This window comes from Ctenocephalides felis, unplaced genomic scaffold (genome assembly GCF_003426905.1).
Source record: "Ctenocephalides felis isolate EL2017-DRISC unplaced genomic scaffold, ASM342690v1 CF-g0.4_SCAFFOLD_03572, whole genome shotgun sequence".
Taxonomy (NCBI): Eukaryota; Metazoa; Arthropoda; class Insecta; order Siphonaptera; family Pulicidae; genus Ctenocephalides; species Ctenocephalides felis.
In genome coordinates this window covers 36,521,525-36,537,021 of record NW_020539726.1, presented here as the reverse complement: position 1 = coordinate 36,537,021, position 15,497 = coordinate 36,521,525, and the positions used below count along the sequence as shown (strand labels likewise).

The following is a 15,497-nucleotide window of genomic DNA, read 5'->3' as shown; positions in this document are numbered from 1 at the left end:
AATTTAGGGATAAAATATAAATGTTATGGTGGGGTCTATCTTCGTATGAGTTTGTAGTAATAAAAGTCAAAAAACTTTTAGACACCTTAAAATCTAACTTTACGTATGTGTTATCAGAAAGTTGCACTTATAATAAAATTGTTATTTTAAGTTTAGCATTTTGGAGGTTAGTTTAATGTGTTTATGAAGTTTGTGCATTTTGAAGGTTAGGTTTTATGTGTTTACGCAGCAAATACATAGATTTTTACAGTTTCTTACTACCGACTCATACGAAGATAGACCAAATACAGCATTTCTATTTTATCCTAAATTTGACCACTTGATCACTTTTAGCTAGTAATTAAATGGGATGTAAATTTTATGAGGCAGAATTTTCCCTGAATTTGTATTTATTTACAAAATTAAGGGTTAATTTAGGGATAAAATATAAATGTTATGGTGGTGGGTCTATCTTCGTATGAGTTTGTAGTAAATAAAAAGTCAAAAAACTTTTAGACACCTTAAAATCTAACTTTACGTATGTGTTATCAGAAGTTGCACTTATAATAAAATTTTATTTACATTTGTACCTTTTGGAGGTTATGTTTTATGTGTTTTCGCACCAAATACATAGATTTGTAACAGTTTCTTACTACCAACTCATACACAGATAGACCCGTAACATTTCTTTTTTATCCTAGAATTTTTATTTGAAGTTTGTGCATTTTGGAGGTTAGGCTTTATGTGTTTACGCACCAAATACATAGATTTATAACAGTTTCTTACTCATACGAAGATAGACCCATAAAATTTCTATTTTATCCTAAAATGACCCTTTAAAATTACCTTTAGCAAAGTATCTAATTTAGATGTAAATTTAACAATAGTTTTAAATATAATTAGTTAATTTTAAATTAATACAAAACGACTAATGGATGTTTTAAAATTTTATTATAAAAGATAACTTAATTTTTATGATGTAATTATGATGCTAAAATATGTACACAGGTTTAATTGTAAATTAATTAGTAATAAGGTAACTGATGCAGATTTAATTTAATTTAATATTTTATTAGTTTTTAATATATATATATATATATATATATATTATTTAATAATGTGGACGAGAGATTTTATACAAGTCTTCGAGGCAAAATACAATGTTTAAATGATAATGAAAATACATCTGACTTATTATTATTAAACTTCCCGTAGGGTAAGTTATTGTAGTCGTCCAAAAATCGAAAATGAAAATTTTTGCACATCTTCACGTTTCCGAGGTTTCTGAACTTCTGGCATACCTAAGATAAAATGCATGTGTTTGTGTGTGTGTGTGTGTGTTTTGCATGTCCGCATTTTTTCGTCCACGTTTTCGGAAGCAAGGATCAATCGTTTCGAATGATTCATTTACCATTCGATCCCTATTGATAGGGAGATGTGCTGATTAGTTTTTGGCTAAGGCAGGTCCAGCCGTTACGGAGATACAGAGCAAAGAGTGTAGAAAATACAAATCGAGTTTTTGAGAGAACGAAGAATCCGATTTCAATGATTTAAGAAACATTTTATTTGTATTGACGAAATGAAGAATTTATTACATTTTTACGAAGGCAGGTACAGCGGTTTAGGAGATGCAGAAAAAAAGTCGAAAAATGTCATTTCGGGGTTAAAAATGATATTTTTGTGGCGATTTTATTAATGTTGATCAACCGATTTGAATGATTCAAAAAACATTCGATTCCTATTGATGGCTAAAGAGTTTTTGGCAAAGGCAGGTCCAACTGTTTCGGAAACACGTTGTAAAGGCTATTCAGTTTTTGAGAGAAAGGATTTGAGAACAATCGATTTGAATGATTCAACTGTTTTGATTTTTTTTTTCAGTTATGAAAATTTTTTAAAAGTTCGTAATTTTTTTGGAATTTTTGGAAAAAATCGATTTTTTCAAATTTGTGGAGAATTTGGATATTTTTGAAAATGTTCGATTTTTTTTGAAAATTTTTAAATATCCTCAAATTTTTGTAAGAAATCGTTTTTTTTTAACAAAAATTTGATATTTTTTTTTAATTTTTTAAAATTTAGATTTTTTTTTTGAAAATGATGAAAAATTTCGATATTTTGGATTTTTCGTAACTTCTGTGTGTATGTGAATTTAAAAAGGACAAGCAACTTGAAAAACTGTTGGGAAAATTACAAAAAGGACTCTACTGACGAGTAAATTTTATATCTAGAGAGAAAATTAGAAGAAAAGGGACTCTACTGACGAGCAAATTTAATATCTAGAGAGGAAATTAGAAGAAGAGGATTCTACTGACGAGCAAATTTAATATCTAGAAAGAAGAATAGACGAAAAGGACTCTACTGACGAGCAAATTTAATATCTAGATGGAAAATTATTAGAAAAAGGACTCTACAGACGAGCAAATTAGAAGAAAAGGACTTTACTGACAAGCAAATTTATTATCTAGAGAGGAAATTAGAAGAAAGGGAGTCTACAGACGAGCAAATTTAGTACCTAGAGACAAAATTAGAGGAAAAGGACTCTACTTACGAGCAAAACTAAGAAAAATGAAAAATGACTGCAAAATCCGATCTAGTAATGCTCCTGCATGATTATTTAAAATCTTATTATTTTTGTTGTTTCTCTATAAAGATGAAAATAACGTTCCAGAAACCATTTCAGAACATGTTAGGGAAAATAAAGTTTTAGAAAAAGACAGAAAGTAAGAGATTTTTCTATTAATCATCATGCAGAAGAATTACTAGATCGATGATTTTATCGTTTTCTTTATTTTTCTCCTTTTTTCGCAACTTTTTTTTATTTTGTGGACCCTATGATCATTACAAATTATTATGGTTGATTCACTTCAAAAAGGGAATTATATTGGGAGGCAGGAAAACAAGTAGACATGTAAACAGGTATACAGGTGAATTATATACCAATCAAATTACTATTAATTTTCATTTTCTCTCAAGGCGAAATGCCACTTGCACCTAGTTTCAGTATTTTCAGGACAAAGAAAACAATAATGTTATATCCGGAACTGAAGATGACAATTGGTTATAGATCAAGAAGGTGACGAGATTCGAGAATAAGAACAAGGTAATTTTTTTTCTGACTTTTTACTAGTTAAATAATTTATTCATCAATGTACAAAAATTATTACTTCATATTATCAAAGAAATTTTTAAAAGTGCTTTCTGTATTCTTATTCTAATAAAAAAGACCGTTTAAACGATACCCCACATGATATAAAACGTACAATCTAAAATTTTTGAAGTAAAACTTCTTTAAGCTAGTTTATTAAAGATGCATGAAAAGTGTATATTTTGTGGACAAATCGCATAATTACAAAAGTTTTATACTTGACACACTTGAAAGAAAAGCGCAATAAATTTTAACATTCTTATATTTTTTGCATTAAAGTATGGTTTTGTATCAAATGTTTTTATTCCAATATGATAATTTTTTGAGAAAATCGTGTTCTACTCGTTGAGACCTTTCAAACGATACCCCACATGATATAAAAGATACAATGTAAAAATTTTGAAGTAAAACTTCTTTACTCATCTTTGCTATAAATTCGTAAAGAGTATAATTTGTGGACAAATCACATAAGTAATTTTAGTATTCGCTACACAAGTTTTACACCTCACATTTTTTTACATAAAAAATCGATAAATTTTAACATTCTGATATTTTTTGCATTAAAGTATGGTTTTGTATCTAATGTTTTTATTCCAATATGATAATTTTTTGAGAAAATCGTGTTCTACTCGTTGAGACCTTTCAAACGATACCCCACATGATATAAAAGATACAATGAAAAAATTTTGAAGTAAAACTTCTTTAAGATCGTTTACTAGAAATTCATTAAAAGTGTATATTTTGTGGACAAATTACATAGTTAATTGCAGTATTCATATTCTATTGAAAAAGACCTTTCAAACGACACCCAACATGCCGAAAAAATACAACTTAAATTTTATGAAGTAAAACTTTTTTAAGATCGTTTACTACAAATTTATTAAATAGTTATATTTTGTGAAAAAACCATATGGTTAATTTCAAAATTTGGATTTTCTTGAAAAAGACCTTTTAAACGACACCCAATATGCCAAAAAACCGCAATTTAATTTTTTAAGCAAAACTTCTTTAAGCTCGTTTACTACAAATTTGAAAAAAGTGTATATTTTGTGGACAAACTACATAGTATTCACTACGAAAATTTTACACGAAATTGATATACTTGTTTATCTATGTTTACACCTTACATATTAAAAAAAAAAATCTTATATTTGTTGCAATAAAATATTACGTTTTTATTACAATATACATAATTATTTTTTCGTGGTAATCGTTATCTACTCATCGAGACCTTTTAAACGATACCCCACAAGCCATACAAGATACAATCTAAATTTTTTGAAGTAAAACTTCTTTAAGCTCGTTTAATAGAAATGCGTGAAAAGTGTATATTTTGTGGACAAATTTTCTTTCTTTATGATTCTTTACTATTTAAAATCATAATCCAACACAAACAAACACACAATTTAAAAGAAAATAATTTATTCATAATTATACAAAAATTATTACTTCATAATATCACTTAATATTATTTTTTCATGAAAAACGACGATATACTCTTGGTTCCACTTGCAGCCTTGCCCCAAGCCTTCTCTTTCGCAGAAGGAGCCTTCGGTTTTTCTACTTTAATCGGCATTACAAAGTCTTCGGTATCTTTTTCTAATTTGATTTTCTTTGTGTTTTTATCATTTGTCGCTAAAGATTTTCTTTTTTGATTGTCTGGTTGTTCGGTTTCGGGAATTCCTAGATGAACTTTTAACATTTTGCTTAAATCGTAATTTATGTACTCGGATATTATGCCGAAGGCGTAGGCTTTGTAATCATCTGGAAAAAATATAATGATACAAATATATATATATATATATATATATATATATATATATATATATACGAGTATAACAGAATCTTCGATGATGCATGAATCTGACTTGCTTGTTTATATGTATAATAAACAAATGTGCTTTACCCTGTTTTAGTGTTCTCCGCACTCAACAGAGGGTCTAACTGTGCTCAATTTTCAAAGCTAGTAGATTTATTTTGGAATAAGTTTATTAGATTATTTGAACGTGAAATAAGATAGGAAAAAACATAAAATTTGTTGTAAAATTTATTCTCGATTAAGCTTATTTTATTACTTAAAGAAAAAATAAGATAGTAAAAACCAAAAGATTGTAACAGAGCAGTCTAAAGAAGTTTTACTTCAAAATTTTTAGATCGTATCTTGTATGGCTTTTGGGGTATCGTTTGAAAGGTGTAGGCGAGTAGAAAACGATTTTGCACAATAAAATGATTATATTGTAAAGAAACGTAATATTATATTGCAAAAAATATTAGAATGTTAAAATTTGTTTTTTAAATATGTATAGTATAAATCTTTTGAACAAATACTAAAATTAAATATATGATTTGTCCACAAAATGTACACTTTTTACAAATTTGTACTAAACGAGCTTAAAGAAGTTTTACTTCAAAATATTTAGATCGTTTATTTTATGGCTTGTGGGGTATCGTTTAAAAGGTCTCGACGAGTAGAAAACGATTTTCTCAAACAAATGATCATAATATAATGAAAACATTATATAATACATAACCATAATTTATTGTAAAAAATTCCAGACTGTTAAAATTCATCGATTTTTTTTTTCAAATATGTGAGATGTAAAACTTTCGTAACAAATACTAAAATTAACTATGAGATTTGCCCACAAAATATACACTTTTAATAAATTTTTAAACTTCATTCTAAAATTTGAAAGGTATATTTGAATAGAATCCGAATACTGCAATTAACTATGCGATTTATCCATAAAATGCACACTTTTTACGCATTTTTATTAAACGAGCTTAAAGAAGTGTTACTTCAAAAAAATTAAATTGTGTTTTTTTGGCATGCTGAGTATCATTTGAAAGGTATTTTTGAATAGAATCCGAATACTGCAATTAACTATGTAATTTATCCACGACTTGCACACGTTTTACGCATTTTTATTAAACGAGCTTGAAGAAGTTTTACTTCAAAAATTTTAGATTGTACGTTTTATAGCATGTGGGGTATCGTTTAAAAGGTCTCGACGAGTAGATTTTCAAGAAATTATAAACATTATAAATAATAAAAGTGATAACGGACTCTACTGACGAGCAAACTGAAATTAAAGACAAGAGATGGAAAAGGACTCTACTGACAAGCAAATAGAATAAATGACAAGAAATGTAATAAATGACTTAAATAAAAGGCAAGAAGTGAAAAAAGGACTCTACTGACGAGCAAACTAAAATGAAAGACAAAAAATGAAAAAGGGACTTTACTGAGGAACAAAAATAAATAAAAACAAAAAATGAAAAAGGACTCTACTGACAAGCAAACTGAAATTGAAGACAAAAAATTAAAAGAGACTCTATTGACACATAAACTAAAATTAAAATTTTAGTTTTTTCATATTATATATTTATATAAATCTTACCTAGAATTGAACCCAAGGGTTAATTTACGTGCTACAGTTAGTGGCGCCTCTATCGAGTGCGGAAACAATTTAAATTGCAATCTATTTATACTTCTAAAAATGTTATGGCAAGGCCATGTTACGAAGAACTTTCCATACTAAATATTGACAAGAGCCATGCATTGCATTCATACATCATTACAGAAGAATTTTATATATGATATATATATATATATATATATATATATATATATATATATATATAATATATATAAAATATAATATTTACCATCACAATCTGAAACATCAGCTTCACTTTTAACAAACGAAGCAGACACTGCTCCACTCCCCACATGCAATTTTTTATTTTTCAAAACCTTTGCAATGAGATTAACTTTTGTAGCTAACCAGGACAGGCATTTTTCTTTATTAAATTTATATGCCTAAAATATAAAATAAAATAAAATACAAGTAATTATTAATATTAATTTTATAAAACAAAAATATTTGCAGGTCCAAAATTACATTCAAGTCCTGAGATCCTTTTCTATCAGCAACTAAACTAAGTTGTTCTGGGGAAGAACATTTTAATAACCTGTCGGTTGCTGGAAAATCTGGATCTTTTAATATTTGATCTAAGGGGGACGCTTGATTTAAACAGGACTCATATAGATATGGAAGGACTAAAAAAAGTGAGTAAAATTATTGTTTTACACACACATATATATATATATATATATATGTATCATTTATCATATATATGTATCATTTATCATATATCCCTTACTTAAAAATAAAGGATCAATAGGCGTCGACAAATATAAATTCCCATTTGAAGCCACAGTGTCATTTATAAACCACGAACGCTTTGATTCAGAAAACGACATCACTTCTTGTATTTCATGTTGTTTATTGAAAACAAATAAACTTTTCTTGCCGGTGCCTGGGTGCTTCAAAGGAACTATTTCTAAACTGCAACAGTCACCGATGTAAGAATCTATACCAAAAAATAAATAAAATAATTGAAGAAAGATTTTATCACGTTGTGTAAATAGTATATCTTACCTTGTAGTAAAAATATCCACGTCATTATTGACTAGTTTTAATTATATATTTAATAGTACTTACAAAAATTAATTAAAAATAATGTAATGTTAGGTTAGGTCAGGTTTAAATTTACTATCCACTATATTTTTACTTATATTATATTTATATCATAATTTTATTAACAGGACTTCATTTTAAAATGTTTTTATTTCAATTTATAGTCAGTTTCTGTCACTTTTTTGTGATTTTTTTTACACTTTTGGCGGTATTTTAATTGTACACATAAAATTATTCTTGTAGATACACACTCCATTGACAGTTGATTGAAACGTCAAAGTTGAACATAACCTCAAAAAAAGATTCAATAATTTAATAAGTAAAATAGTATAATTTATTAAATTAAAAGCGGATTTGAGTGCATTATTAGATATAATGACTTAGTTAAACTATTACGTCATGATTGGCTTAGTATTACCTAATAGTAATTGTGAAAATTGAACTTTGTTTTGTGTCTGTGCAACTGTCAAATTTAAATTTGTCTTGCCAACTTCATTGCAGTTCTAATCATAGATAAAAGAAGAGTATATAGATCGCTCTCTCGGGCCATATTTCGTTGCCACGTTTTTCGGTCAAAACTGTCAATTTGCCCGGGTTAGTTCCCTCTCCCAATGTAGATGGCGCCAGCGTCGGCCATGGGTGCGAATATAAAATGCTGAAGAAATGCACCAATATTATATAGACCGTTTGAATTCAAAATTTTTTTTTAAATTAAAAAACCAAAATTGAATATAAAAAAGCGTATAATTTCAACAATGACATGTTACATTATACTATTACAATACATATTTATAAGATATGCAATTTGCATAAATGTATATATTATATATTTGTATATATACACATATATAATGTGTACTGTAATATAAATAAATATATATATATATATATATATATATATATATATATACATTGTATATATATATATATATATATATATATATATAAATTGCACATAAATGTATGACGATTAGTGAGCTTTATAAACTATGCGCAAATAGCATATAAACGTACATAAATGTATATATTATCCACTGTGTATGTGCATATATATATATATATATATATATATATATAGAATTTTATGATATGAGTGGAACGAATATTAATTGTTTAATATGAACAAAACAGCACTCAGATTTGTTTAACACAACTTTATTTTATGATTACAGACCATGGTCTCGAAACGTCTGTAATCATAAAATAAGTTGTGTTAAACAAATCTGAGCGCTGTTTTGTTCATATTAAACAATTAATATATATATATATATATATATATATATATATATATATATAAATATATCATATATGATTACAATAGATGCTACTAAACTTTATAAACTATGTACAAATGGCATAGAAAAGTACATACATGTACACATTATATATATATATATATATATATATATATATATATATAAATTGCACATAAATGTATGACGATTAGTGAGCTTTATGAACTATGCACAAATAGCATAGAAACGTACATAAATATTATCCACTGTGTATGTGCATATATATATATATATATATCATATATGATTACAATAGATGCTACTAAGCTTTATACACTATGTACAAATGGCATAGAAATGTACATACATTTACATGTATATATATATATATATATATATATATGTACATATGGTTGTTCAATGTCTTGTGTGGACAGGGTGGTGTGTCCAAGCCTCGCTTTCTTGTATTCAAAAATAGACCAATTGCAGCACTGCAAAATGAAATGGCCATTTCATATCACACACTATTCTTCCCTCAATTGAGATTGAGTTTTAGCTCACAGACCTGCCCTAAGGCACAGACTCCTATTATGTGTGTGTGTGTGTGTGTTTTCATGTCAAAAAACTATCTAAATTATATATTTTTTTCTAGATTGCTAGAAAATTTAAATATAATTTAGACATTATCTATACCATATAACTAAAGTATTGAGAATTGATCCGAATAATAAATACCAAACAAAAGAGATAGAAGTTACTAAAACTCTCTTCATGCGCTCAAAAGTTAACTTAAAATCCCAGCAACAACAATTCAAAAAGGTCATAAATTTATATTGCAATCAAAAAAGAGAAACATATTCGAAAATAAGGAATAACATTTATGCCTAAGATATTCCTGTAAATTAACTCTGTTTATATTCATCTTGGTGCTCAATCAAATAATGATAAGTTACATTAAATCTATGTATAGTCTCTATCTGAAAACCTTTTCTGCACATTGCGTTAATCTGCTTTTAAATGTTGATCAAAATATCATTATCATCATTATCACAAAGAAAAAGAAATCATTATGTTCTCATAACAGTAACTGGCAAAAGTTCAAGAAAGTTATATGCAAACACATTTGCCAATAAATTAAAGAACAAAACCAAAATTACTTTTATCTGAAAAGCATATCAACAGCTTACTAAAATAAATTACTATAAGGGGATGTCATTTGCAAACTATTCTGCTGTTATCCGGTAAATTATTGTACAATTCATGATCTATATACTTCTCGACATCTGTTAAATGTATTATCACCAATAATAAACAGAAATAAACTGTTTAGCAAAATATACTCCATGAAGTAGCCACTTATTTACAATTTCTACATTTGCTAAGACATTTAACAACTTCGTTATTTATTACTATAGATTTATAAAAAAAAAACACATTCATTAAACAATCACAAAAAATATGAACAGTTCAAGTATCAACTATTTGATTTGAAAAAGACAAGAGCATGATCAGAAAATAAACTTTCTCTACCATTTGCCAGTTCCTGAAAACCAACAATATCATCGTTTTTACAGTCGTTAAAGAATGCAGATGATAATGATATTTCATCAAACATCAGAATACAGTTTTTGCTATTCACATATTTTTTCTGTGCCATAGCTGAACCCAATGTTTGGAAAAGGGTCTCATTAATACCACTATACAAGGGAATTGCTGAGAGCAACTTTCTCAATGTTTGAGGAGCAGGCAGAACAAATATTTTTCTCCAAAAGTAATAACCTCTTAGAGAAATTTTATGCAGAGTTAAAGCAAGAATTTTATCATCAAGTGTAAATTTTCTTTCTTTTCGCTTCTTTGTATGTTCTCTTAGTTGCCTTAATATAAAATTACGAGCCCTCTTATTTAATGTTGCTGGGAGATAAGCAAAATTGTCAGCACATTTGACACTTTCTTGTAACTTCTGCCTCAATATTTTTTTTGTATATTTATCCTTCTGACTTCTTTTCTCAATACATTTGTTATATGGTATAAATTTTGTTTTTTGCATATCTGGTCTCTGCAGTGCTTAAGAACCTCTGCTGAAAAAAAATATCTAGAATCATTTGCTACGAACTTAATTTGTAGTATAAAAATTTTTAAATAACTCACCTTTCAGGGACGGTTTTCCATCTTCAGTTTTGCCAGAACAATACAAAAAAGTGTTATAAAAAAAATAATTTTTCAATAACATAGCTTCCAGAAAGGGATTTAGTAAGACGGGTGTCTTGTATTTATAACCTTAAAATTCCTAGCATTGATACTGTTAAATGTCTCAGTTATTGAGCTACAATAAAAAATTATATCAGAAGTTCTAGTAATAGATGCGAGTATTTTGTTGTGTACATATTGATAAAACTTATTCACCTAGTTCTCACCATCAGTGCTCAGCCCGGGCTCCAGTTATTTTACTAATCATTTTACATATTACGTCTTTTTCTGCAGGAAATACACCATTTTCGCATATTTGTTGGTGTTCCGCATTATTGTACACCGCACAACAAACGAGGTTTAACAAACATTTGACACTTTGACACTAAAATATTATTCCGCCATATTAGATTCTCGAATATTTTCTTTAGCCCGTTTTGTAGCGCTACCAGCGCTCCAAACGAGGGAGAGGGAACTAAAAACGAGATTACAGATGTTTGTTCCGTGATTACCGGCCATGGTTCTAATATATGCTAAAACTGTCAAAAAATGATAAAACATGAATTTAAATTGATTTAAATGTTGGAAATTGATATTTTTGGAAATATTTTGTAAATATTTAAAATTTATCAATTTATAATTAATTTTTTTATATACATTTTATTGAGACAATTGGATTTGTGACTGTTCAACTGTCAAATTTGAATTTGTAGTCAATGTTGAGTACTTTCATTTATATATAATATTTAATTTTGATATCTAATATGTTTTTAATATAATTTACAATCTATTTGTGTCACTTTTTGAGATTTTTCACTTTATTTACGTTTATATATAAAATTATTGTGTTAATTGACATTTGACAGGTGACGGGTGACACTTGACAGTTGTCAGTTGACAGTTGAATAACGTCAAAGTTCAAGTTAAACATAATCTCAAATTTTTAATAAAACTGCAAATATTCAATCATTTTCATTACGTAAATAACAGATTCGTATTTATAATTACTAATAATATTAATTTTATATTAAATAAACAGCCGAATTAAAAAACATTAGTTAATATTGTATCTATTATACACCAATAACCTTAAAGACGCAAAATTAAAGGGAAGATACATATTATATGCAGACGATACAGCGATAGTATATGCGGATAAGGATAAAAAAAGACTCGAAGATATTATAAACACGGACATGAAAATATACACCGAGTGGCTAACTGAAAATAAACTAACAATTAACATAGATAAAACAAAATACATATATTTCAAACATAGAAAAAATACTGAGAACACTAAACTAAAAATTGAAGTAATAATAGAGCAATAGAGGAAGTGGAAAGCATAAAATACTTAGGACTGATAATAAATGAAAAACTGACATGGACAGACCATATAAACAAAATAAAAAGAAAGATAGGAACATTACCGTGGCATTGAAACGGATCCACTCTTTCGGCAAAAAAAATAAAATACTAATTCTTAAACGCAATATACCTATAATTTTATATGGCATACAACATGGAGCCAAACAACTAAAGCAAACCTAAATGACATACAGAGAAATAATGAATAAAGCCATAAAAATAGCATATAATTTACCACATCTAACACCCACCAAATACCTGCAGAGAGAAACAAAAATACATTCACTAAATAACATAATTGAAATAGAGAAATGCAAACTAATACACAAAATGAAATTTACCCGAATTAAAACAAGTGCAACAATAGACACAAATCAAGATATACATGAACACTACACGAGACAACACAACAATTTTCACATTGAACGCATAGAGAAAAGAATTTGAGGAAAATGTCATATGGAGTGCTACCAAAATATAACGAATTGCCAGACTATATTAAGATGACCAATGATAATGAAATTTTAAAAGAAAAATAAAGTGAGCTATATAGAAATTGAAGACAAGAAGACTGAAGATTTATATATATATAATATATAGATATTATTTAATGAAATAGATTTATAGTCAAATGAAATGTAAATATTATATGAAAACTGTTTTTCATAATCTCTCATACCAGGGCACCTCTTTCGACTGAGATATGAAAAATAATGTATATATGTAAATAAATAAAATAACGTTCAAATAAAAAAAAAAAAAATAAAAAAAATAAAAAAAAAAAAAAAAAATATCATTTATCTTGACACTTCACTATGGTTCTAATATATGCTAAAACTGTCCACAAAAATGATGCAAATATGAATTTTAAATATTAAAATTATATTTTTTGTAGACTATAATTTATTATTAGCAAAATATTGTATATCTAAAGCATAAGCGATTTAATTTAGATAGATCAACAATTGTTTACGATTTAAATTAAATATTTTCAAAACACGAATCGTTTGCGGTTGCGGTTGACAGTGTTAGGTTGATTGACAGTTTTGTAACCGACCATATTGGAAATCAAAAATGATTTGGTTCATTTTTTATATTATTGTTTAGATTCTTTAAATTTTGTTTTAACACTTATATATTATTATATATCATTAGAAAGCTAATAAAATTATGTACAAATCTTAATATAGTAATTTAAAACTTATTTGCTTCTAAAACTATAAAATAAATTTTTATAAACCTTAATTTAAATCGTACCAAATGGCGGTTGTGTCAGTTCATAATAAAACCTCTTGTGATAAAAATATAACAACTTATTAACACTTAGTACCCACGTAATTAAGTGTTAATATTAAATAAACATTTAATATTTATCATATATAATTAATTTATATTTCATTTATATATCATTTATCATATCGATATTTAGTAAAGTTTATAGGTTTATCTTCAGGTGATGCAATATTTTTGACACTTGGTGACACATGTCTTAAACCACAAATTGTTCGCATTTATTTATGTAATATTTTTTAATTTTTAATCTAATTGTGTGTGTTTAAAGTGCAACAAATAAATTTTAATAATGCCTACTATTGGTGTGAAACGAGATTTATTGTTTATTAAGGCTTTGGGGAAAGAATACAGTAAGTGATAAATGAACTAGATAGAAAACATTTATAAATAAAATGTAAATGAAATCATTGTTTAAAATTGTATAAAGTAGCCTTAGTAGATGACAAAACTTTATAGATTAGTGTAATTATTTATTATTATATTTGGTTATTAAATGTGGCAAAAGTTTTGCCGGTGAACATATGTTACAAGACCTAGCTCCTATTGACTTAATCATGTTTACATTTCACGCCGAAGAAGAGTTCCAAAATCTGTGTTTTGCCTTTGGTTGGAACTTGATGAAGTGGTGAGTAAACTTAGTATAACTTTTTTCTGAATAATTATGCATTAAGTTCCAATGACAATATTATATATTATTTAGATTTTTCTATGACTATTTCTCATTGTGTCTTTTTATTCTAGACGACAGAAAAGCACATGTTAGTGAAAGAACAAGGCGATGTTTCTGCAGCTAAAGATGCCTCCGAGGAAATTATTTACAGAATTGATATACCAGCAAACCGTTACGATTTGCTGTGTCTGGAAGGCTTGGTTGCGGGGCTTCTTGTATTCCAAGGAAAGTAAGTAATATTTTTAAAATTTTAAGATCTTAAAAATGGTTGGGTATGAATTTTGTAAAAATGTATTATTGAAGTGATAACTTTCATTTTTTAATAATAAAAGAATTATTTTCATATACATTTCTAATATAAAAAATATTATTAAAATATAAAGTATTGCTTGTATAAATATTTTAATGAGATTTCTAATGAAGTCGTGTTAAAATAGAAAGAGACAAAATGGAAATGGAAGCATAATAAAAATATATGAAATTGTTGTAAGTTGTCTGAAAGTCCTTCCAGCGATCTGGATGTGTTCACTAGAAGTTTCAACAAAATCTTCATTTTTTTTTATAGCATAAAATACTACTTTCACCTTATTATTTTTTTTGTATTCTAGAATGGCACCTCCAAAGTTTCGGTTGACTGATAACTCGGACAAAATACAGCAATTGGTTTTAACACCAGCCACAGCTCAAATTAGACCATTTGCAGTTGCTGCAGTTTTAAGAAACATTACATTCACACCAGATAGTTATAACAGTTTCATCGACTTACAGGTAAGGAACAGAAACAGAAACAATTCATATTTTTCATAAAACCTCCGCTTTGCCCTTATCACGGAAACCGCCATTAGGCATTACTTTGTGGGGGGAGGATCTAGAATCATAGAAATTATATTCCCAAGTCTAATTATCTTTATCCTTTCTTTTTTAGGATAAACTCCACCAAAACCTCTGTCGCAAAAGATCACTAGTTGCAATAGGCACACACGACTTAGACACAATTTCTGGACCGTTCACTTACGATGCTCTTCCTCCGAACGAAATTAAATTCAAACCTTTGAATCAAGATAAAGAGATGACGGCTGTTGAACTTATGGAGTTTTATTCGGTAAGTTGATAAAATAAAAATCACATAATAAATAATT

General features: G+C 27.4%; 1 protein-coding gene and 1 long non-coding RNA gene across 3 annotated transcripts in view; one reads left to right on the top strand and one right to left on the bottom strand.

Annotated features, from left to right (window-relative positions):
* LOC113387812 (phenylalanine--tRNA ligase beta subunit) overlaps positions 1 to 15,497 on the top strand; it is a 33,345-nt gene that overhangs the window by 3,734 nt on the left and 14,114 nt on the right. The window contains exons 4-5 of the mRNA XM_026625190.1: positions 14,967 to 15,126; positions 15,284 to 15,460. Of these exons, the coding sequence (XP_026480975.1) occupies positions 14,967 to 15,126; positions 15,284 to 15,460 (337 nt within the window). The remainder of the gene's footprint in view (positions 1 to 14,966; positions 15,127 to 15,283; positions 15,461 to 15,497) is intronic.
* Positions 10,687 to 11,333, bottom strand: LOC113387813. 2 transcript variants are annotated; one of them, XR_003368160.1, is made up of 3 exons: positions 11,244 to 11,333; positions 10,989 to 11,163; positions 10,687 to 10,918 (listed from the first exon to the last, which is right to left on the bottom strand). It is a non-coding gene; the product is annotated as an uncharacterized LOC113387813 (long non-coding RNA). The 2 variants fall into 2 exon arrangements; XR_003368161.1 differs by having other exon boundaries at positions 10,687 to 10,915.